Source organism: Mustela nivalis (assembly GCF_964662115.1).
Source record: "Mustela nivalis genome assembly, chromosome: 13".
NCBI lineage: Eukaryota > Metazoa > Chordata > Mammalia > Carnivora > Mustelidae > Mustela > Mustela nivalis.
This window is the reverse complement of record NC_139032.1, coordinates 13,485,482-13,509,879: the sequence shown is the minus strand read 5'-3', so window position 1 is coordinate 13,509,879 and position 24,398 is coordinate 13,485,482. Positions and strand designations below refer to the sequence as shown.

General features: G+C 41.2%; 2 protein-coding genes across 6 annotated transcripts in view; one reads left to right on the top strand and one right to left on the bottom strand.

Moving 5' to 3' along the window:
• The window catches only part of TMC1 (transmembrane channel like 1), a 387,473-nt gene extending 375,290 nt beyond the window's left edge, over positions 1–12,183 (bottom strand). For 2 of the 3 annotated variants that reach the window (XM_082696595.1, XM_082696594.1), the window contains exon 1: positions 11,980–12,183. The gene's annotated coding sequence lies outside the window, so the exon portion shown is untranslated. The remainder of the gene's footprint in view (positions 1–11,979) is intronic. The other variant, XM_082696593.1, reaches the window with a different exon arrangement.
• Positions 11,411–24,141, top strand: ZFAND5 (zinc finger AN1-type containing 5). 3 transcript variants are annotated; one of them, XM_082696602.1, is made up of 6 exons: positions 11,411–11,749; positions 17,613–17,772; positions 18,182–18,293; positions 18,924–19,027; positions 21,653–21,778; positions 22,493–24,141. In XM_082696602.1, the coding sequence occupies exons 2-6, from the start codon at positions 17,622–17,624 to the stop codon at positions 22,639–22,641; spliced, it is 642 nt and encodes a 213-aa protein (XP_082552728.1). In that variant the 5' UTR covers positions 11,411–11,749; positions 17,613–17,621; the 3' UTR covers positions 22,642–24,141. The 3 variants fall into 3 exon arrangements, with proteins under 3 accessions (XP_082552728.1, XP_082552726.1, XP_082552727.1); XM_082696600.1 differs by lacking the exon at positions 11,411–11,749 and adding an exon at positions 11,768–13,377; XM_082696601.1 differs by lacking the exon at positions 11,411–11,749 and adding an exon at positions 12,232–12,378.
• The last annotated feature ends 257 nt before the right edge of the window (positions 24,142–24,398 follow it).

The following is a 24,398-nucleotide window of genomic DNA, read 5'->3' as shown; positions in this document are numbered from 1 at the left end:
AGCAACAGGATTCTTCAAAGTCCCCCAAGAGTACTGAGCCCACAGTGTTGCCACCGTTGGCACACGGTGTTGCCAAAGAGGTGGCAGACGCATTCACTCCCCTTCAGCCAGTTATGGACACTACTTGCCAAAGACAGTGAGAATCTCCATCCCTCAGTGTCTGAACTGTATTAAGTACTCCCAATGGCCTAGCACAAACCCAAGATCACATCACTCCCAACAGAATGAAATAAGATCCCTCTCTCAACACGACAAAGATATGTTTGTTTAAATGACAACTGCAGAATTCCCCCCAAGGACCTGTAAGCCATGTGAAAACTCTGAGCACGGAGCTCACAGCTGTCCATTTCAACAGTCAACAGTGGACAACTGGTAAGACTCCAAACAATTTTTTATTGTTTACTGTTGTTTTTCCAACAGCTTCCCTGAGAACGATGCAAATTCTTCTCTCAAAATAGGGGTTCTTCAGGAAAGACCTTGCCTGTGTTAACAAAGACTTGCATTTGATTTAACTTCTCTAACCCTGAAATAGAAAGTGATGAAGAGAAAAAATTACCTAACATCATACTGCCTTTCAAGGTTATTTTCTAAAATAGTGAAAAACATAAAACTCCACCTTTCTTTTAGGGCCCTCTCCAGGTTCTGTCTTGGGGTAAGTGGAACCTCCATAAGACTCCAGCTGACTCACTCACCAAGATCCTAGACCCTTCTTCTGGGTTCCTAAGGAATACAGACAGAAGGATAGAGGCAGAGAATGAACATCCCCCACCCTAATTCCCTCAAGTGGCCGTTGTCTTTGTTGTTGTTGTTGTTTTCTGGGGTTTGCTATTTTTTCACTTAGAAGATCCTATCTTTACAAGAAAAATTTGTGAAAGCTCACTATCTAAAACTGCTCAATGCAGGTCTGTAATTGAAAGAGACAGGAGAAGGGATGGCGAAGACACAGAGGCCTCATCATTTGCCCTTCCTCCTGCTCTCAGTCTTTTGCTGGACACAGCATAAAACTATTGACCTTGAAGATTTCTGAGGTAACTCAGAATGTGATTCATGATCTTCAGGCTATCAAAGCATAAGAAAACCACTGAGTTAGACCAGGCTCCTGGGTGTGAATAATAGAGCAGCCTATTTGACTACCTCACTCAATCATCAGTCCACAATTATTCACTGCGTATCTAGGAGGAAGTGCCAGGGCTATAGCAGTAAACAAAAGAGACTAATTTCTGCTTTCACAGAGTTTCTCTGATAACAAGGGAAGACACTTAATAAAGACATAAAGAAACAAAAATACGTATAGTTTTGATAGGATAAGAAAAGGGTCTGAGGAAAAGTAAGATATGATAAGGAAGTAGTAAAAGGGTGTATATGTGTGAGTGTGTGTGTGTGTGTGTGTGCGCGCACGCACACACACACATGCTCTCTCATGTGCTGGGTCACAGAGAGCCTCCCTCATGAGGATGACTTTTAATCAGGGAGTAAATAAAGTGAGAGGTCTGGGACAAGAGCTGTTCAGACGGAAGCAGCAGTAGATGGGAAGGCGCTGAGGCAAGCGAGTGCTCGGCATGCTTGAGGAAGAGCAAGGAAGCCAGAGTAGCAGGAACAGTAATGAGAGCCAGAGCAGGAGAAGACGAGGTCAGGGAGATGCCCACTCCTCTGGGGACAAGACCAGCTCGCCTTTCACTTTGTTCCGTGGGGGCCAGCTGCCTGTTGGGGATGAGATAGAGGTTCAATAAATCTATGTGGGAGAGGATCAGAAAGTCCATTGTTTTAGTAAAAAGAACACATTAAAGGGAATGATTTCTCCGTTCTCCCATCAGAAAGTCTGAGGCGGCAAATTTTGTAATGTTTTTGCTTGATAAAAGTTCAGAACATCCTGCCTTTATGCAGAGCACCGTTTCCCACCCCCCCAGTGACACTGACCTTGGGGACAAAGTGTCCCCAGTGTTTTCAGGGCCACATCTCTCACCACATCCCCCAAAGTCTGTTTCTGATGTTCTCGTTACTCAGATTACATAGTTTGGCATTTTCAAAGGAAAGTGGTGACTGGCAAAGGAGAAATGTTGCTCATAGGTTAGAATCCTTGATGTATAAAAACCGCTTTTTGTTTTACATCAGGAAAAAAAAAAATTGTTGCAAAATTGATGGCCTCCCACTGTACCTGTGAGTTTGTGTCAGGTACAGTTTTGGTCAATGATGTCACTTACCCAGTCACTTGGTGCTGTGTGAAGCATAATTCCAGAGCTAAACTGGTGTTAAGAGGGTGAAAATTGGCTGACTCTTTTATTTGTATTTCGTTTGTATCTCAGTTTTTAGCATAATTTTTTAGGTAAAGCAATTTTCAAAGGAGGTGGGTTTTATGGCAGACTTTATAAAATCTTACCAAATAGGCCTATGTCTTGTGTTTCTTTTTGTAAGAATGGCCAGAGTCCCATCATTGCTGCTCTTGGCACCCACCATCTGCCAAGAAACATGAGTGATTCCTGGTTTTCTGATCCCCTTTGCAATTTGTGACTGAGTTAACAACAAAAAAAGTCATTCTGTTTGCAACTCTAAATATATCAAGATTGTCAGACTGTTCAAGGGGGAAAAATGCAATCTTTGCTTTGAAAATTTTTTCTTAAAGGGACATTTAATCTTTGTTACGATGAGGTTAATTCCAGGTCTCACACGCACACACACACACACACGCCCTAAATCTTTGCAACATAGGTAATGCTATAGCTAAGATTGTTGATTGCAGTTGAAACAAGGAAGAATGAGATATTGTAGGCCTAGTATGGGTAGAGACAGGATATTGCATTTATATCACCTGATATTAAAAGTCAAAATGAGGGGCGCCTGGGTGGCTCAGTGGGTTGGGCCTCTGCCTTCGGCTCAGGTCGTGATCTCCTGGGATCAAGTCCTGCATTAGGCTCTCTGCTCGGCAGAGAGCCTGCTTCCCTTCCTCTCTCTGCCTACCTCTCCACCTACTTGTGATCTGTGTCTGTCAAATAAATAAATAAAATCTTTAAAAAAAAAAAAGTCAAAAAGAAGAGTGAGTTCTGCTGGTTGTTATTTTTTGTTTTGCTCTAGGGGAGTTTGTGTAGTTTGGTCCCTCTTCAGCATCCTTTGTGCTATCTTATATTAGAATGCAACCCAGGTAGTAAGCCTTTTCCTTTTTTTTTATCCTTTTGTTTGAGACACAGAGGGACCATATGGAGAGAGAAACTTAGCAAGCTTCTTGACTCTTACCATTTACACACCTGGGTTTATAAAAAGATGTTCACTGTCGGTGGTTTACAGTGGAAGTCCTATCACACTCCTTGATGACGAAGAGACTGGGCTACTCCAGTACTGGCTACTCTACCTGCTCCAGGTATAGTCTCCTCAGCTTTTCCTCAAAACAGAGACAACTCAGACTAGGGTGACTAAACCATCTAGGTTCGCCCAGGGCACTGAGGGGTTGACTGGGACATAGAACTTTCATGCTAAAACAGGGAAAGTGTCAGGCAAAGTAGAAGAATGGATCACCCTAACTCGGACCCCCAGAGAGTATGGAGCAGCTCTTGACTGTGGCCTGTGGTCACTGGGCCTACAGGAACTGCGCCGCTGTCTTTTACGACCAGGGATAAGGCCTCCCTGTCCAGGCCTTGGAAGTGACCATGTGGATGTTCTCTCATTTGTCTGGTACCAGGATAACCTCTGACAGTGTCCACATTAACAAAACGGGCATAATTGTGCCTACTTCTTACTTCTTCTATGAAAACCAGATAAGTTAATATTAATGCATATAAAGTGCCTACAACAAAACCTGGTACTTCATCCGTGCCTAAGACATGTTACCTATTATCATTATGATAGTTAGCTAATGCTTGAGGGAAAATGATGCAGAACTTCACATCATAGTTGCTCTCCCAGAGAATCTTAACACCTTACACATATCTTTCCCAAAGTTAGAAAAAAGGAAAGAGAAAGGGACGGAGGGTGGGAGGGAGGGAGAAAAAGAGAAAGAAAGGACACATGATCATCAGTTAATAAGATTTATCTACTTTCTTAAAAATTAATGCTACCCACAAGAACTGACATTTGAGCATAGTCAAAGTTCATATAAAAAATGTTTTCAAAATGCAAGTAATTAGTATTAATACACTGCCTTTTCAGAACAAGTTACTGCTCTTACTGACATTATTTATCGTAGTTAAGAAATGCAAACGACCTGAATATCCACCAATGAGATAATGATTAACATACTTGTGTTACGTTCCTACTCAGCAATCTGTTAAAATGAATAAGGTAGATTCTTATGCACTGACATGAAAAGATCCCCAAGGCATACTATACATATATATAGCATAATCCCATGTATGTAAACAAACCACAGATAGGCATAAGGACATACATGCATTAAAAACAAGGTTTTCAGGGGTAAATGCATAAGTACCTAAGGATTATCTCTGGAAAGCAGAGAACAGTTTGGGGTGGCTTGAATAGGAGACTCACTTTTAGATTAAAATCATATGTTGCTTAAACTTTATACAAAAAGAATATATCCATATATTATTAATACTTACAAATTTTTTAAAATAGCATAATGAACAACTGTAGGAAAAAACTCCACCCCCAAATTAATTTGCTATGTTTGGTCCCTCCTCCTTCTCCCTCAACACCAACATCCTTCCAAAACAGGAAAACAAATTTGTTGCATATGGCAAAGTACCCAGAATACTGTACGTGAGGTGTATGGCAATAATTCAATAACTGATCATGAGAGTTGACTAGTGAAGAGTCCACAGGGCTGCACCCGAGGACAAATGAAAGAAATAGTCACACTGTTGAACATGATTTGTCAATAAGTTCTTTAAAAAAAAAAAAAAAAAGGTGTTAGCTGTTTTTAACCACTTGGTCTTTAGCCACGTCATCTTAACAATCAGGGATTTTATGTTTTTTTAGGGAATATGTTTGTTTGTTTGTTTGTTTGTTTATTTATTTGACAGACAGATTACATGTAGGCAGAGAGGCAGGCAGAGAGAGAGGAGGAAGCAGGCTCCCCGCCGAGCAGAGAGCCCGATGCGGGGCTCGATCCCAGGACCCTGAGATCATGACCCGAGCCGAAGACAGAGGCTTAACCCACTGAGCCACCCAGGCGCCCCGGGAATACGTTTTAATAGAACACTAAAGTTACATTTTTTTGAGGTCTTTGCAAACTAGATAATGGTAATAATCTGGATTAAATCCTGTGTCACTATTCTAGGGAGGCTGGAAGGGCTACCTTGTTAGCACATATATAGAGACTTTTCTTTTGTCAATATGATCACAGAATCTGAATGGTGAAAATGCTGTCTAGAATATACTGGGTAGAGAGCTCAACAGGACCCTCTGGGTTTCATTCCAAGTAACTATGACTAGTTTAGGAAAGGCACTTGCTGCACTGGAAAGAACTCAAGTTTTGGAATCAGACTGAGCAGACTTGACTTCACTCCTCAATAAAACATGTGATTTTAGATATATTACTTACTTCCTTATTCCCCACTCTGTCTCTGTCCAAGAACATAATCATCACTACTTCAAAGGATTATCACAAGGATTAAATATAAGTCATAGAAAAACACGACATAAGTACAAAATAAATATTAAGTATTACCTGCCTGCAACTTATACAGTTCCTTTAAACTTTATGCAGTTACCTTGCTGTATTGGTTTTCATTTTTCTTTCAATTAATTTATTTTGAATTTCTGGCTTTTTACTCTCTTTAAAAATTCTACTTTAACTGTAAGGTCAAGTAATTACAAAAGAATAGAACTTTTTAAAACATTTAATGAGCAGAAACCTATTCATTCAAATATGTACTCAGAGAAATCATGGGGTCTTTTCATTGCCATGGGCTGTAGAAGTCATCTGGTTAAATCTAAACCCCTACTGTAGGAACTCATTTCATCTTCTCCTTCTGAAGACTGCTGAAAATGGAGCATGCTAGAAAAGGATGAGGGCAGAAAAGTCTTTTTTGTTTAAGACTGATTAATTTATTTGGCAGGGAGGGGCAGAGGGAGAAGGAGAGAGAATCTCAGGTAGACTTCATACTAAGCAAGGAGCCAGATCAAGGACTCAAGATCATGACCTGAGCTGGAAGAAGAGTTAGACACTTAAACGGACTGTGCCACCCAGGTGCCCCCAGAGAAGTCTTTTAGAAAGGAAGGAACTGGACAAGAGGAGAAGCCACAAGTGCCCCTAGAGTAGAGTACCTCTTCCCACCAGAACCATTGCCCCAGGTGATCTTTAGCTCTCTGCAGGCAGCTGCTTACAAAGTAATCTACTCTTTGATCTTCAGAAAGCTTAGGGAGACAGATCTAGGACATCGTTCTACAGTCAATGAAATGTGCAAGAGAGCATTGGATTTTAGGGGTATTGTTTTCCCAAGAGCTCAACCTCCTTAAAAGATGACAATAATAATGGGTGCTGAGTTTCTTCTGGAGTTCCTCTGTGTCATTGCTAACCAACTCCTGGTCCATAGTTGGCAGTCCATAATTTACTCTAAGACTAAACTTTTCTGAAATCTCTGAAACCTTCTGGGATGTCCACTAAACACTATTCCTATTCTTTTGTCCTCTGGACTCCCTCTTCAATAGCCTTCTTGAGGTCTTCAAAGATATTACCTTCTGCTATATAATTAGGAAACTCAAAGCAGCATTCTATCCAGCATCAAAAACTTCAGGAAATCTTCAATTTGTGTGTAGCCTTAGACACACAAGAATTAAGAATTAATTAAGAATTAACAATTTCAGATTCTTTTCTGGTTTTATATGGTTATATATAATTAAATATAATTATTTATATTATTGTATTATGAACAAAAAAAGCAATGTTTTTTACATTTCTCTATCCTGCTTCAATTTGTTTCATCACTTTTTTTTTTTTAAAGATTTTATTTATTTATTTGACAGAGAGACATCACAAGTAGGCAGAGAGGCAGGCAGAGAGAGAGAGAGAGGAGGAAGCAGGCTCCCTGCTGAGCAGAGAGCCCGATGCGGGACTCGATCCCAGGACCCTGAGATCATGACCTGAGCCGAAGGCAGTGGCTTAACCCACTGAGCCACCCTGTTTCATCACTTTTAATTTTAAAATAAAACAGAAGATTTTTCTCTACATATGTTTCACATTTAAAGCTTTACTATGTTGTAAATTACAGTACAGAAAGGAATTAAATCAGACATATACCAATAACCAAAGCACCTGCTCTGGGATTCTAAGGGTCTAACTTTATCTTGGCCACTCTGGAAACACGATCCACAGGGAATAAATATACACCCATCTCTATGCCTAGGTCCTCCCATTTATTCATGAGTCAACAATAGTAGTGCCTAGCTATGAATTTCTCTTCCAATGACATAGCATATCTTTAGTCTGGAAAAAGAACTGTCCTCAGTTAAATTGAGAAGTGTTTACATATAAAATTTAAAAGTACATATACATATCTTTGTAAGTAAAAAATTCATAAATCAAGCATCTGTAAAGCCAAGGAATGAGTACAGATATCATTTAAATCTATGGACGTGAGTGAAACCACTCCGAGAGTATGTTCAACAGAGAAACAAAGAGTGCTCAAGAAGTAAGTAGACTTAAGGAATGTCACATTTAGAAGATGGTTAGAGAAGACAGAACCAAACAGATTTGGAGGGAGTTGTCTATTAGGTAGGAAGACACCACCTAATCAGAGTTTCTATTAAGCTCATAATTCTGAGATGAGTGATGTACAACATGTAAAAGGGTGGTTCACATGATAAGGGGAAATACAATTATGACATAAATTAAAAGGGAAAATGCTCCTGGAGAGGCCACAGAACACTGAACCAGAAGACAGAGGCGAGGATTAAATTCCCCAGCTCTGTTACTAGGTACATGACATTGAACAGGACACATGACTTAGGCCTAAGCCTCAGTGAACTCCTTTGCAAAAGGAAAGACAAGAATACATACATCAATGGACTGTGGTGAGAATTTATCGTACTAATACACTTGAACATACATTATAAATAAATGGAAAAACATAACACAAACATAAGACACTTGCCTTGGCTCTCTGCCTAGTACTTTAATTCCTCCAGGACAAGAGCCTACCCTACCCACGTCTCTTGTTAGTCTTCTGCCTGAAAACTGACCTCTCTGATGATATCCACCTGCTTTCTGTGATCTTCTGCTGTGTGATATCTAGGACCTTAGCACCAGCTGCCCACTGCCAGAACTTTACACACCCCAGTTGCTGGGCTCTCGCCGAATTACCCACCCTGTTCCTGACTTTCTGGACCACCTACCATCCATGAGCCCAAGTTATGATCTGCTTCAAAGTGTTGTTTCAAAGCCAATGCCAGAGTTTATTATTGAGATTCACAGTTAACATCCATCCCTAGTCTGTTCACTCACAAAGATTTCTTGAAATCTTGAGACCAAAGCGCCTTGTGTGTATCTTAAAAGGTGAGATCTACAGCAAAATACATATATGTATTAATTCACCAATTTCCTTCACCTTCAGTTCTTGATTTACTTAAATAATAAAAACTTCTGTTTATTTAAATAGTCTTAAAATTGTTTATGACTATGCTAACAGTATCTGGATTGTGTTTGAAAGTCTTCTCTAATCAGGTAAGATATCCATGCTACTTATTTAAAGATTCTTTGATCTAGTTGTTTTCACTGAAAATAAGTATGCTTTTAAAATTACGAACAGTGCTTCACAATAATTAAATTACTATTCGCTTTATCCATTCCTTAAGGGAAAAAGTTAGCCAACCATTTGTTGAGCTGGGTTTAAAACCCACCTATTATTGGATTCACTAATATTTTAATTATGATTTAATTATCAATGATTAAAGAGGAAAAAATCATAATTAAATAATGTTATACTCTGAATTTTTTAATTAGTTGATTTTCTCTAAATACTATATTGTAATCCTTTCCCCCAATCATTTTGAAAATAATAAAAATAAAATTGAGTCTCTTTACTTTGATCTTTGAGATTTTGGAAGGGGCTGCAGAAAAAAAAAGGAGGAAGGTCACTATGGGAACATCAAATGATCTGCACCAATTTTTAAAACCCTAGCAAAGACTCTGTGCTTCACCAAGCTCTACTGAAGCACAGAGAGAAAATGAAGTTACCCATGACAGGGTATTACAATAATGCCATAGAAGCAATTCCTAGGGGGGGCGCCTGGGTGGCTCAGCGGGTTAAGCCGCTGCCTTCGGCTCAGGTCATGATCTCAGGGTCCTGGGATCGAGTCCCCCATCCTGGAATCGAGTCCCCCATCGGGCTCTCTGCTCAGCAGGGGGCCTGCTTCCCTTCCTCTCTCCCTGCCTGTCTACTTGTGATCTCTGTCAAATAAGTAAATAAAATCTTTAAAAAAAAAAAAAAAAAGATTTAACTGTATTAAAAAAAAAAAAGAAGCAATCCCTATCTCCATAATGGGAAGTTACACGTCAAGCTAAAATATCCATGTCTTTTATATTTTAGGACTAATAACTTTTATCACTGTTTTTAAGGGATGTCATTTTCTACTTTTCAAGAAATTTAATTATATTTGCTCTTCTCCAACCATTATCAATTCCCTCTTTTGGTCCATGCCTAGAGTTTAAAGAAAAATCTAAGCGAAACTGCAATGACTTTACCTGAATTCTTTTTTTTTTTTTTTTTTTTAAAGATTTTATTTATTCATTTGAGAGAGAGACAGTGAGAGAGAGAGCATGAGCGAGGAGAAGGTCAGAGGAAGAAGCATGGAGCTGGGAGCCCGATGCGGGACTCGATCCAGGGACTCCGGGATCATGACCTGAGCCGAAGGCAGTCGTCCAACCAACTGAGCCACCCAGGCGTCCCTTTACCTGAATTCTTAAGCAGAATACTAAGTGTTCTAACTTTCTCACAGGACATACCAGTTTACTACAGTTAACTACTTTAAGGAAATAAGCCTGGCTCCACTGGCGATGGGGATGAGCAGTGATAAAATTTAGACCAGAGGAAGTTTCAGTATTCATTGTCATTGGTTATATGCTCCTATACCATTCTGTATCTTTCTTCCCCAATATTTACCAGTTCATAATTATGTATTTATATGATAATATTGTTAATGTCTTTCTCCCCAACATGACGGAAAGGTCCATGGGAACAAGGGTAAGATCAACTTTTCCTACCAGTGTATATTTCAGCATCCAGTCAGTGGATGTCTAAAATGCAGTAAGTATACAAAACACTTTAATGGAAATAAATAAGTTAAATAAATAATTTTCAAAGAGTCCTTGGGAATGGATCAGTATCAGTCACTTGGTATGTCCTATGTAACAAAATTCTACAAAGGCATTTTGAACAATTAGCTGATTACACCACATTTTGAGCATGCCCATTTTCTCTGATACTTGTTTCCAGAGGCTGGTTTCAGCCTTCTCTGATGACCACAGAGTGACAGCCCTTTTACATACTTATATTAAGAATATTCTATTAAATACTTTGAGTTTTGTAGTTTGTCTTTAGAAGTCCACCTGAAAATTTAGAACAACAACAACAAAACTCCTTAGAAGCATATCCCCTAATCTGTTATACTAATAATATGAGAGAAAAAAACAGGTTTTTTGGAACCCTTTCTCTTCGCGTGGTATGAGTATCTGAAAGACAGGTCATCTGACCGTACAGTAGGGATAAGTGGTTCTCAAACTTGAGTGTGCATCAGAATCACACAGAGGACTTAAAACACAGATCGCTAGACAAATCCACAGAGTTTCTCATTCCATAGGTCTGGTGTGGGGATCTGAGAATTTGTATTTCTCACACCTACCCAGGTTTTGCTGATGCAGCTGGTCTGGAGATCACGCTTCGAGAGCAACTAGAGTAGTTGCTGGAAGGGAACCTTGTTAAAATTAGGTTCAATACTAGCCACATTCTTGGTTGAAACAGTTCCATAGAGAAAATTATAAACGCGTGGATGGAGAGGATGAATTAGCAGAAGGGGCTACATAACATATATTAGGCAATACATTAATTAACCAGCTTGCCTTATTACTCTTTGGTTGGTTTTGTTGTTGTTGTTGTTGTTGTTTGTTTGTTTGTTTCCTAACTATGCTTCTTCAGTAATTATCTTGTTTCATTTTTTTAATAACTAAAATTCAGGGGGTGGAGGGTGGGAATCTTGAAGTTATTTTTGTTCTCCGTAAAAATCACCTCTCTTCGGCTTCCCTGTCCCTCAGCTCCTCAAGCAATTCACTTATTCCTTTAAATCATTATCTGTAAAAATGGATAAAATAGAACCTATCTCAGTGACTTGCTGCAAAGATTTAAATGAGACCCTCAATGGAGAAAACTCACCACCGAAAACAGTTTCTAAACGGTAGCGGCTATGTTTTTACTAGTTCCTTTACTCACCGAAGGAAATAAAGTCCAATGGTCAGGGGAACTGCGACTGAAACCACCCCGTCTCTAACACAACAGCCCTAAATCGTAAAGGGAACGTTCAGTTAAGTCCTAGGTATTGCGCTTACTGTAGCGCAGTGGTGTTTGGCCATCCCGGCACAGGGCGCCAGGAGAGCATTCTCCAGAACTACACCGAATCGCAAAGACGAACCACCTGGAGAGCTACTTAAAAAGACCGATTCCCGAGCTCCACCCCAGAAGCAGGCAAAGCATCGCCAGGGGAGAGGCCTGGGAAATCTTTTAAATCATCACCCCGGGTGATTTCTCGGACCGGGAAGTTTGGGAACGACTGAAAGGACCTCTCTCACGCCATTCCAAAGGCGGCTCGTGTAAGCCCTAAACATCATTTCTGTTTATTCGGTGGGTCAACTGTTTCCTACAAAATCGGTCTCGGTGTTGTGTTCTTTTAAAGTGAACTTAAGCCACCCCGAGAGGTCAGCTCTAAGCGGGGTATTGTGGGGCTGGTGGTGCTTTGGGAAGGTTCTCAGTGTTTGGAGTTCACTCGCCGCCAGTTGCTAACTGGTCAGGCCCCGGGCCTCGCTTCTGCATTGCCTCATACCTCCCTGCTGATGAACTTCCTCCTGCAACGTGTCCTCTTTCGGGTCTAGCTTGTTTGTCCCGCAACTCCATGTCTTGAGCAGAACATTTGGTGCTTTCCTAGTGCAGGACGCTTGTGCTGGAAGAGTCGATTTCCAGGGATTTTACAGGCTGGCCAAAACAGTTTGTTCCGAACAGCGACGCCGGGGCCGCCGGGGCCGGGACTGGCAGCCAATCGGCCCAAGTTTCCTGACTCTGCACAACCACCCGTGACCTTGGGCGAGCGGGCGGGCGGGGGAGCGAGCGAGCGAGCGCCGCCTGCCCCGCTGCTTCCCGGCGGCGTCCGGGCGATGCTCTCTGACCGGACTTTAGAACGGAAAGGGGGTTCACGGAAACGGGGCAGGGGAGGCTTCTCGAGCAGGCGAGTGGTTATTTTTCTTTTTCTCTAGGCGAATCCCTCTTGCTAACCCCCGGGAGGGTTGGGGGGCGGAGGAGGGCGGCGGTTAGGGGAATAAGGAGGAAAGGGAAATGTCTGCCAAGAGCTCGAGACAAAGCGTGAGAACTCAGATGGCGAGAAGCGGGCTTGAGCGAGAAAATCGGAAGGAGGAAGGCTGAGGGCGGACAATCGGGTTAAAAATAGAAACGTAGTCTCCACAGGACTCGCTCCTTCCAGCTCCACCCTGGTGCCGACAGGCGGGCCAGTGACTCGGCTCCGCGCAACAAGCAGCCCGGCCGAGCTCGACCCCGCCTCCCGGACCCGGGAACTGGGCCCGGGGGCGGGGCGCCGGGCTCGCGACGTCACCGCGCTCCTCGTCGCCGCCGTCGGGGTTTTCGCTGACGCACTGACCCCGCCCCCCTCCCTCTTTCCCTCACTGCCCGAGTGCCGGGCGCTAGAGAGCGTCAGTCGGCCGGAGCGCGGACCTGTGTGCGCCTGGACTTGGGGCTCGCTCGCTAGCTCGCTCGCTCCCGGGAGCCAAGCAACTACCGCGGCCGTAGCTGAGGCGACGGAGAACACCACCGGCGGGCCCTCGCGGCGCCCAGGCCTTCCCTGCGTGCGTCCCGGTCGCCCTCGGAGTCGGCCCAACCCGCCGCCGCTGGAGGCGTGAGGTGACGACGGGCGAGTGCCGCGAGCAGCGTTAGCCGCCGCGGCCTCCGGTCCTCCCTCCGCCTCCTCCTCTGCCCCCCCTCGCTTCCCTCCTCCCACTTCCCGAGCTCCGGCGTGTCCCGGCCACGCTCGGTGCTACTGCAGGAACAAAGGAGGACCCCGCGGCGGCGGCAGCGCCACCTCCGCCACCGACCCGTTCCCGGCCCGCGGCGGCCGCTCCAGGGCGCCCGGCTCGCCCCTCCCGGAGGCCTGGGCCCGGCCCCACCGCGCCGCCGTCGCGCGCGAGCCCGGCTCCTGCACTCCTGCCCCCGCAGGGTGAGTGGTGCGGAGCTGGGGGAGGGCGCCCGGCGGCTCGTGCCCGGCCGGGGATGGGGGTTTGGGGGGGGGGTGGGGGAGTCCGGGCCGCCGCGGGCCTCTGGCGGAGCCCGAGCGGTGGCCTCCGGGGGAGCGGAGCCCGCCCGCCTGCTCAGGAAGCACAAAGACGGAGGCGTCATCCTGTCGGCGTGGCCCGAGGTCCGGCAGCCCTCGCCCCCGGCTCTCCTGCACCCGCACGGTCCGGAGAACAATGCCCGGCGTGTGGGCTCCGGGCCTCCCTCGGTCTGTCCCGGCCGCCTTCGGCGCGGCGCCCGGCGTGGGCAGCCAGACCGGGAGAGACAAAGGGGCCGCGGTGGCGGCCGCGCCCCCAGCCCCTGCTCGCCGCACGCCCCCCCCCCCCTTCTCCAGTTAGCTGCCGCCTCGGAAGAGGAGCGGGTCAGGGCCGGGGGTCGGCGCGGGGCCGGCCTGGCCTGCGGAGCTGCTGTTCTGCATGACTCAGTGGTTTTTGGAGAAGGCCCTACTGGGCTCTCCTGAGCAAGGCCTCGGCGTAGGGGCAGGGGGGGAGGGTTCGGGGTGGGGGGGACCAGTGGGACCCGGACTTGCTCGGAAATCCGCTGGAACGTGGGGGAGGGGGCTCTTCTGTCGTCGTGTTTTAGTTTTGCCAGCGTCGCCGCGTTATTCGCCCAAGATCCCTTTCATGAAGGAAATGGAGCACCTTCCCCTTTGTTTCGTGCATTTAGGCTGGTGAACGAAATTCTTGCTCGCTTCCACGCACTCCGTGGAGCTGTGTTTTGAGAAAAGGCCCGTGTTTATTGATGCCTCCTAAGAATCTGGTCTAAGGACGTTAGGGTAAAGTAGTGTATGTAGGTCACAGAACTCCTGGTTTTGAAACCTGGCATTCAGGTAATTTACAGACTTAAAAAAAAATACTAAAATTTCATCTTATTCCTTAGCTTTTTAAAGTAGGATTTCAGAACTTAATGGGTGAAAATATTGCAATTTTTAGCTTACATGTTTGTTTTGTTTCTACTGTTTCCCAATAAAGAATTTATTGTAGTTTTCCCCTATTTTTTTGGTCTCAGGCCCGGTTTAAGCCTAGAAGGGAGACTTTAAAAATCAGAGTAGTCTCCTGCTCTTGGCAAACAGAGAAGGGAGATCTGGAAAGTAAGGACTTGCCCAAGGTCACTGGTTTTAGTTAGAAGTAAATTAGACTAGAACTCAGATCTCCAGTCCAGGTGAGTAGGCATTCTTAACATTTTCTAACATGTGCACCTGAAAACTAAATAGGAAGGTGTAAAAGCCTTTTTTTTTTTTTTAATTCATATTTGAGGCTGGTGAGTTTTTATGTTACATGTCCAGATTTAGTTTTCTTTAAACTACAAGTTAGAGGAAGCCACAAACTGTAAAAATACACATTTCAGAAGCTATACAAAATAAAAAAATAAACATTTCCTCTGTACCTGATAGAGCTGGCCCAGGAATGCACAAGTTTCTAACAACAAAACTTTAAAGTTACTGAATAGTAATGATACTGTATTTTTCTAAAATGGTGCCAAGCAGGAGGGAAACAGCACCTAATGGCAAACTACTCCCTCCCTCAAATTGCTGCTGAGCAGAAGGATTTAAACATGAGGATTCTTTCTGCCTCGGTGCTCTCTCTGCTGTGCTTGGTTTTTATAAACAAGCCTGACCATTTTGGCTTCATGAGTGATTAATGATGCATCTTAGTTGAAATTGAGATTGTTTGCTAGCCCTCACTACGTCAAGAAAAAACATTGCAGAGGCCTTACTGGCATCTTTTTGTCTTGCTTCCTTATTATATTAGATATATGAACGCAGCATCCTTAGTTCTTGGGGTTGTGTAGGAGTTGGCAGGCTCTAAGATATAAATAGAAGCTGATTTCAGAGGCCCCTGTTGACTAGGCTTTATGTGAGAGCCTCCATCCAGCTCAGCCTGTCACATTGCAGCCTTGTGACAGGCTGAAGCGCCCGCCCATGTGATCTAAGCTTCTGAGAAATATTAAGGCAAGCTTTGCACATGTGATGGCGTTTAAAAGCTGGCTTTCTAGGGGGGGAAATATACAAGATGGGAAGCTGTGTGGAAGACTAATGTCCTGGTGTTTCTTGGGTTTCAGTTGCAGGCTATTTATAGTAAATTCAAAGTAGAAGAGAAGGTGGGATACTTTGCAAGTGGAAGTGGGTAAAATCATTGAGATTCCTCCTTTTTTTTATATAAAGGAAAAGATTTTAAGAATTGGAATCGCTAATGTCAACGTGGGTTGACTCAAATTTAGACCAGTTTGCTATTAAAAAGCCATCGTCAGATGACCCTGGAAGTTAGTATAGAAACTGAGCTAGCATAATTAAACTGGCTTCCAGAAAGGAGCTCTTTGCATAGGGCAGATAACCACACATTGGGGGGGGGGGGGCACATGCAAATAAATACATAATTTATTATTTGAAGCATTTTTGCACATATTAAAATTTTTTAGACCAAGCTAAAAATATTTATTAATAAACTTCATAAGTGATGTTGAAATGTTTACACTACCGTGCTCCAAAATGAGTCAGCTAAATTCCACTTACTATTTAAAGAGACCATGTCTACTAAATTAGTACCATTGTTTGAAGTAAGTTGTGGTTCTCCATCACCCTCCATATAAGCTTAATTGACTTGAAATACTTCTTTTTGCTAACAAAAGGGAAGGTTATTATCATTTATCTGTTGGGGAAATACTGGCAGGATTCTGGCCAGGTCAATATTTATGAGTCCTCCAACTCTTTTTTATAGTCTTGGTAAAAAGTGTTAAATACTTGTTAAAACTTACTTTTAGTAACTTACTAAAGAATGTATTCTAGTGTGTGTGATAGTGGGCAAAGCCATATGAAATTCTGGGAGATGACAAGCTCCAGCTTGAAGTACTTTCATGCACTTATTTGAAATGTTTTTTAGCTTAACAAATCGTAAGTAACCTCCATTCTCAGCATTAAGGCATATTTAAATGACGGTGGCCACAAATCTTCCTTTGTTAAAATGCTCTCAAATACACTTTTTGTACATAGATATTTTAAGATGATATGGAAACTTCTCCACAGTTTAAATTTTTCATTGTGTGTTTTCACTTGGGAAAATCTACTAAATTTAGCATGGCATTACTATATTGGTGCTAAAACTTATGAAAAAGCAAGGTAGCTTGCTGTACAAAGTTCTTTTTGGTAACCTAGCAATGAATATTAATTACCAAGGGTTGTGTGTTCACATTGCTTTATTTTGCCATATTGAAACAGCTTTCAAAGGTTTCATTTCCTGATGTGAGGAAGACAAGCACTTGTGAAAAGTTCTAATAGAGCCTTTGGCTGGAGAAATCTGTAGCTGATAATTTGTGCATTTGCATGTTCTGGGCACTGACTTTAAAGTGTTCAGACCCAGATTCCACACCTCAAATGCAGAATTTTAAAAGGAATTTCATAAGTGGCTGACCCCTAAATTCTTAAAGAGCTTTGCTTGTTGGTGCTAAGGTAACAGGAAAGGCTAGGTGACCTACCAGCTCTCTTTCCAGTGTTCTGTAAAGGTGTTGCAACATTTTTAAAAGTACAGTTGTTCTGCCCTATAGCAGAATTGTTGAATTATGGTGAGGCCCAAGTATGTTATAAGGTATTTTAAGAATGCTTTAGAGCTCCATCCAGTATGTGACCAGTTTAAAGAATCACCAGTAGCTATCAAGAGTTGATACTTGTGATCTTTGTAGATTTTTTTCATTTGAAAGTTCCATTTTATATATTTTTAGCAAAAAATCACCATTTGATATGGTCTGTCTATAGTATAGGAAAGCAGAAAGTGACTTTAAGAATGCCAATTGCCCAGATTGGTTTAAATGTAATTCCGAGATCTGGCAGAGTGACCTTTTCAGAAATAGAAACAAAGATCGTGGTGATAAATACATTTTAATGTTTTAATGCAAAAAAAAAATTTTTTTTTGTTCTAAAGAATGTGAAGTCCTTATAGTTCCTTCTTGTTAAAAGACAGTTTATTTAATGCCCATTGTTCTTTAAAAACAAAACAGTCATAATTTTCTTGGACTGCTCTTTAATGATTAACATAATTTGGGCCTTTGTTAGAAATACGCTTGGTGTTTAGAAGTAACAAAGGTGCACTGGTGGCTATCATGCTAATTTAGTGATTTTACTTTGGTAACATGCTAATGAATAAAATTTTGTTTTTGTTTCGTTTATAGCAGAAAAATATGGCTCAGGAGACTAACCAGACTCCAGGGCCCATGCTGTGTAGTACAGGATGTGGCTTTTATGGGAATCCTAGGACAAATGGAATGTGTTCCGTTTGCTACAAAGAACATCTTCAGAGGCAGCAGAATAGTGGCAGAATGAGCCCAATGGGTAAGTTTCCAAGGAAAAAACCCATTTGAAGAACTGGTGGACAGAAAATATAGAACCAAGAATTGGGGCCTAAGACTGAGAGTCAGTGCTGAGAGCCCAAGGGGAGAAGACCTGAGAAAAGCTTGAAATTAAAGCAACAGCCCAAGTACTTGCCACGACTGCATCAGGAATGAATGACTATCTATCTGCAAGCATCTTCTAGCTTTTTTGTTTCATACTTAGGTTCACTGGATGTGACTTTTTCATATATGCTTTTGTTTGGATACTCACTTAATTATAGGACTCTGCAGCGCAGTGAAAGTGCTTAAATCACTAATCTAATTAAATGCAAGTATTTGTTACTTATTAATAGTCTTGATACTGAGTGTTTGTAGTCTTGCTCTTTCTTACAAATCCTTTTTTAAAATAGGAACAGCTAGTGGTTCCAACAGTCCTACCTCAGATTCTGCATCTGTACAGAGAGCAGACACTAGTTTAAACAACTGTGAAGGTGCTGCTGGCAGCACATCTGAAAAATCAAGGTAAGATCCACCATTTCAGGCTTTTTATAATAATGCAAGGAGGAACTAAAGATCTCTCTGCTACCCATACTGTGCTAATTATGAGTTTTCTTATATAAGGATGTTAAATTTATCAGATGCCCTTGGCTTTGCTGGTGTTGCACAGTCTGGGACTCCAGGATCCTTTTAATACACGATCTTACAGGTCATTGAATAAAGATATATATTGTAACACACTCTGTGATACTCTTCCAGGATTCTGTGTTGAGAATGCTGTGCTTTTATTTTCTTGTAATTGAGGTTTAGAGATTGTAGAGAGTACAGCTCTGCAGACTCCATTCAAATGCTACATGTGACATTTTGACAAAGCTGCCCCTTTTGCCCTTAAATTACAGGCATAGCTAAAAGTTCCCAGTTGGCTATAGTAGAACATTGTAACCGATCCAAGTGTGAATTGAAGAGCCATTTATCAAATTGTTTCCTTTATTCTCAACCATGTGTGCTGGGCATCCAACACTCTTTAAAATTTTTAGAGTATTTAGCTCCATTGATCATGTTGGAAATAATACATAATTTAAAGTTGAACTGACAACTTATCTTGCAAAGAAGTACCCTTAACATCTTTAAAAATGTTTGCTTGAACTCAAATAGAAATGTGCCTGTGGCTGCCTTGCCTGTAACTCAGCAAATGACAGAAATGAGCATTTCGAGAGAGGACAAAATAACTACCCCGAAAACAGAGGTGTCAGAGCCAGGTATGCTTTTTGTTTAATACTAGTTCCATTCTGGATTTAGTAGTATAAGGAAGAGTTGGTGGGGGATTATTTCCTTCCCGTTGAAGGATTAAATTGGAGAGAAAGCTATAAAATACAGGCCAAGCAAGAACCAGTATCTTCAAAGTTCCTCAAGTGTAACAGGTCATTCTTTATTCTTCTTTTTTCTTTGCCCATGCCCCTTCCCTAACCCCACTCCACAGATCAGCAAAATTTATAATCTGGGGACTGGAACTGTTAAGAATGTAATGAACTTAAAAGGTAGTTTACCAATATATTTTAAAGATCTTTAAATCACCAAAAAGTATTATTCATAAGCGGGTAGTTATATAGATTAAATTTCAAAGCCATGAAGAAAATTTTATATCAAAAGCAGTATCAGTCTTGATATTGTCAATATTGTAGAAAATATTGAGGACAAAGAACATGTTGAACACTAAGAAACTTTGAAACTGAAGAGTAGGATCCCTGTCAGATTTTGTATGAGTTGAAAACTCATTATGGAAGGGCATTTTGTTTCATTGAGTGGCTTCGCATCTCTGCTTCTGTGGCACAGTGGGAAGTGCACTGGTGCTGCCAGAGATTGGCTCGCTCTGATTTACCTGTACTGGGCCCTGGAACAGGTCTGTGCTCTTCAGGGCACATGGCTCGTTTTTTCTTGTACACAGCGTGGACTGAGCAAGCACATTATGAAACTTTATTGTGAGGGAATAGTATTTGTGGATTTGTAATCTGCTTTGGAGGCTGGCTTTTGCTAACATCACATCACAAAGCTTATGTGAATTATAGCAGTGTTAAATCTGTAAGGTTAAGGTAAAAATTCTTAAGTTCAGGTGAATCCATATTTAATATTTTGAAATAAGTTCAATCCTTCTGAAAAAGCTGACCATATTAGTGTGTTTGTGAGGCTTTGCTTTGGTTCGGGTTTAACACAAAATTACTTTTGACCTTGGAACAGTACTCACAGTTGATATTTGTAGCTAGTCTCTGCTGCTCTTCATAGTAAGCATTCTATAGTTTGTTCTTCTTTGCCTTTACTGAATCATTTTCCCCTTGTTAACGTCCCTTCTTCCATGTATGTCCCAGGAATCACTCTTCAGTTTTCTGATGGAGCCATGGCTGTCACCCACCCACCCCCAACTAGTCCCATAGATTCTTTACCATCATACCATCAGGGAACACTGTATTAAGGTTGTCTTAGAAGATTATTTCGATAAAGAGTAGGTGGAATATTATTCTTTTAGTCTAATATTAAGCTATTAGTCTGAGTATGTTACTAATGTAAAAGAGTTATACATTTGGGGAGAATTTTAGAGTGAGCTGCCCTGAAACCTCTCCGCTTGCTCTAGAGTTTGGATTTATGCTTATACATTAGTGCTGGCCTTTTGTTTAAGCACTGATTTTAGCATTGCATATATTACTTCGCTATTCTTTGGGTTTGGATTAATACTAAAATTCAGTGCTTCTGGTATAGTTGAATTTTATAAAAGTAGAATTAAATTTGGTATTTTGTTTTAAATACCTAGTGGTAATGTGGTGAACTCTTAATTTTAGCTTCATATTGACAAGTTTTATTTATGTCCTGTATTAATTAAAATTTAAAGCCCTTTTAGGTGGAGAAACAGATTTTTTAAAAGTAGATTCTATTTCTCATTGTCTAAATTCCACACCAGGTTTAGATAAGTTTTACAAAGGGTGGCTCAGTTGGTTGGACAACTGCCTTTGGCTCAGGTCATGATCCCAGAGTCCCGGGATCGAGTCCTGCTTCAGGGTCCCAGCTCCATGGGGAGTCTGCTTCTCTCTCTGACCTTCTCCTCGCTCATGTTCTCTTTCAGTCTCTCTCTCAAATAAATAAATAAAATCTTTTAAAAAAAAAAAAAAGCTGTGCTTTAAAAATTCTTGTTTTGCCTGTGGACTCCTTAATGGTCAAAATTTCACAAGTACTTATTAACAGTCTTAAAGACTTTGTTTGCTGATCTTTTCGAAAAGTTTTTTAAGAACTGTTCAGATCTTCTACCATATAAAGCATTTATTAAAATGGCAAAATGATTATTGTAAAACGTTGGGATCTGAAGTTAATTAAGGTTTAATGATTTAGGTTTTACTTGTTGCAATTTGCTGGATTTATCTATATAGTCTGTCTTTTGTATCAGTATAAAACTGACTTTATTATAGTCAAGTACCTTAGGAGTTGGCAACTTTATTTACTCAGTAATAATGAATGTGAACTGCCCTAATTAGGAAATTTGCCCTTAGGCAAGTGCAGTATGGAAAAACTGGGCATGTGACCAACATCTCCAGGTCTTTAGAACTTAGGATTGTTCCCTAGTACTAGCTGTTAAGAGTGACTTAAAAGGAATTTGAGTGTAATAATCATTTTACAACATTTAGAGGAGTGAGTTTGTGTTGATTTGCAAGAAATTCTCAGATTGGAAAGAAGTTTTGATATTAAAGTAGAAGATTCTGTATAGAGCACATTTTTTAAAGAAAGGCTTCATAAATGTTTTCACTAAAAATATTGCTGTCTCTCTTAAATATTTTTTTTTTTTACTTAATTGTCATTGTGAACTTTTGACAGATACCTCATTTTTCACCCTTGTTTTTCAGTTGTCACTCAGCCCAGTCCATCAGTTTCTCAGCCCAGTACTTCTCAAGGTGAAGAAAAAGCTCCTGAGTTGCCCAAACCAAAGAAGAACAGATGTTTTATGTGCAGAAAGAAAGTTGGCCTTACAGGTACTACAGAACATAGAAGACAATGTGTATTTTATTGCTAGGATTTAACTGGGAGCTTCCTAAGAGACTGGTTGGTCTTATACACCTATAACAAAATGCCTGACTTTCAGGAACTGAAAATTTACAGAGTGGACTAGAAAGGGGGCAGGATAGTGGGGAAAAGTTGTGTTTGAGTCCCATTTTGTATCTCTTAATTCTCTAAAACCTATTACTAGCTTGAGGCCTTCTGAATTTGCTTTATTGGACTGATAAAAATTCATCCTTTTTGATTCTTCCTTTGTTCTTCGGGGGGGGAAGGTAGCTGAACGAAACAATAACCATCATCTTTGAGCCAGCCAGAAAAAAGTTAAAATTCTTAACTGTTCCTTTAAATCTCAGAACCCCATGGTTCTCTTTCCCTATTTTTCTCTTGAGGATGCTTTACCCAATTTATATGTGGTAGGAGGAGGATTGGCATCCAGGTCAGTCTGGCTCCAGAGCCTGTGTGATTTCTACTCTGGTATCTGCGGGAGTTTATGGAAGGGTAGTTAGTTAAATTTCTCACTATGTCAAAAGAGGCTGAAAGCTCTTTCACAATTTAAAGTGGCAGACTCTTTAATATTGCAGAGAGCCATGAAAATCTGGTTCCTTTTCTGTAGTGACTGAGGCTTTTTTCCCCTTTCCTTTTAATTACTGCAAATTCCCAAGTGACTCTACTTCCTCTTGTGTGTACAGGGTTTGACTGCCGATGTGGAAATTTGTTTTGTGGACTTCACCGTTATTCTGACAAGCACAACTGTCCTTATGATTACAAAGCAGAAGCTGCAGCAAAAATCAGAAAAGAGAATCCAGTTGTTGTGGCTGAAAAAATCCAGAGAATATAAATGACTACTTGTGAAGAGACTGAAACTTTGTTTTTATTTTAATATATCGTAGGAAAACATTAAAGAGCAGATGCATGGCCATTTTCCTTTGATGTTCTCCAGAGTTTTACTTTACACTTGTCTGTCTTATAATTGAAATTTTAGGATGTTTGGGTGTTTGTTACAGGCAGAAATGGATAGATACAGCCCTACAAAATGTATATGCCCTCCCCTGAATAAAATTGGATGGAAATCTGCACAGCAAATTGAAAATACACAGATAGGGACAAAATTTAGTTCCCATGTGCCAAACAGAATACATGAAATCTCTGCATGTTTGCAGCATATCTGCCTTTTGGGAATGTAATCAAGGTATAATCTTCGGCTAGTGTTATGTGCCTGTATTTTTTTAAAAAATGGTACACCAGAAAAGGACTGGCAGTCTACTTCTACCATAGTTAAACTTCACCCTGTTAATTTCCACAACATGTTCTTTGGAAGCAGGAGGAAAACTATAAAGAGGATCAGACCTTTCCATGAAACCAGTATTTGGTGCCATATGTAGACCTGGTTAATTTGTCTTCTAAAAGCTGTCAAATAAGACATTCTGTGAAAGGTAAACATCGCAACTGGTTATCATGAGTAAAGCCATCAGGCCCACAGGGTCTTGAGTGATCTTTGAAGCTTATTGTGCTAGCCTGCACCAGAAGATGTCTGCATTACTCTCATTGCTAAAAATGTTGTGTAGCACAGAACTGCACTGGGATTAATTTGTTTACAAGAAGAAATTAAAACTACATTTGGTTTTTACATACAGCAGCTCTATTGAATAACATGCATCTGAATTTTAAGTTGCAAAGGTATCTGAAAAGTTAATTTTTCATGTGCATCTTTTGTTGAATGTTTTGGTTCAAGAAAGAATGTTTAAAGCTTTTTTAAAGACTTCAGTTCTTAAATGTAACTGTACCCTTCTGCATGGAGAACCCTAACCAACACGGCTGCAGTAGACTTCTTAGTGGTATCCAGCACCACGTGCAGAGGGCCGCTTTATCATATTAATTGTACTTGGGTGTAGGACTCTAGTGTTCTTGGGTGTATTGCATGGGCTGCATTATCTACAGCATTGTACAATAACAACTAGAAGAGGCAGTATACTTCACTGATGCTTGTCTGGTAATATCACTTCTGTGTTATAATGGAAGGTTTTTGTGATGTATGAAACTTGTGTTTTTTATATATAAATGAGTATAGTTAGATTAGTATTGTGGTAATGCCTGTTTTCATCTGTAAATAGTTAAGTATGTACACGAGGCACTACTTCTGATTTATTGCAGTGTTCGGTCCTAGTTTTTACTTTAATTAAAGCATTCGATTTTGCTTTCAATTTTATGTACCTTAGTTCTGAGTTAGATCTGCAGATGTGTACAGATAGTTCATATTTATGTATTGCACATAATCATGCTATTCAGCATTGATGCTATATTGTATTATGTAAATAATAAAAGCCATGTACAGAGGGAAGCTTCCACTTGTCCATTGGGTTTTTAAGCCATAGTTAGAAGTCATAAAAGGGAATAGTTAGAAATTGTTTCAGCCTTTGTAGTTGCATATGTAGATTTTGCATGGCTATATTGTGAATTTTTTGAATTGCTGTCCCTGAATAGGATATGTTCAAGTGAGAACCATACATTGACTTTTTTGAAACATCAAGTATGGTACACGGTGGGCAGTTTATTTTTGAAGAAGTGAATAGGCACTTTCTAAGACCACAACCATCT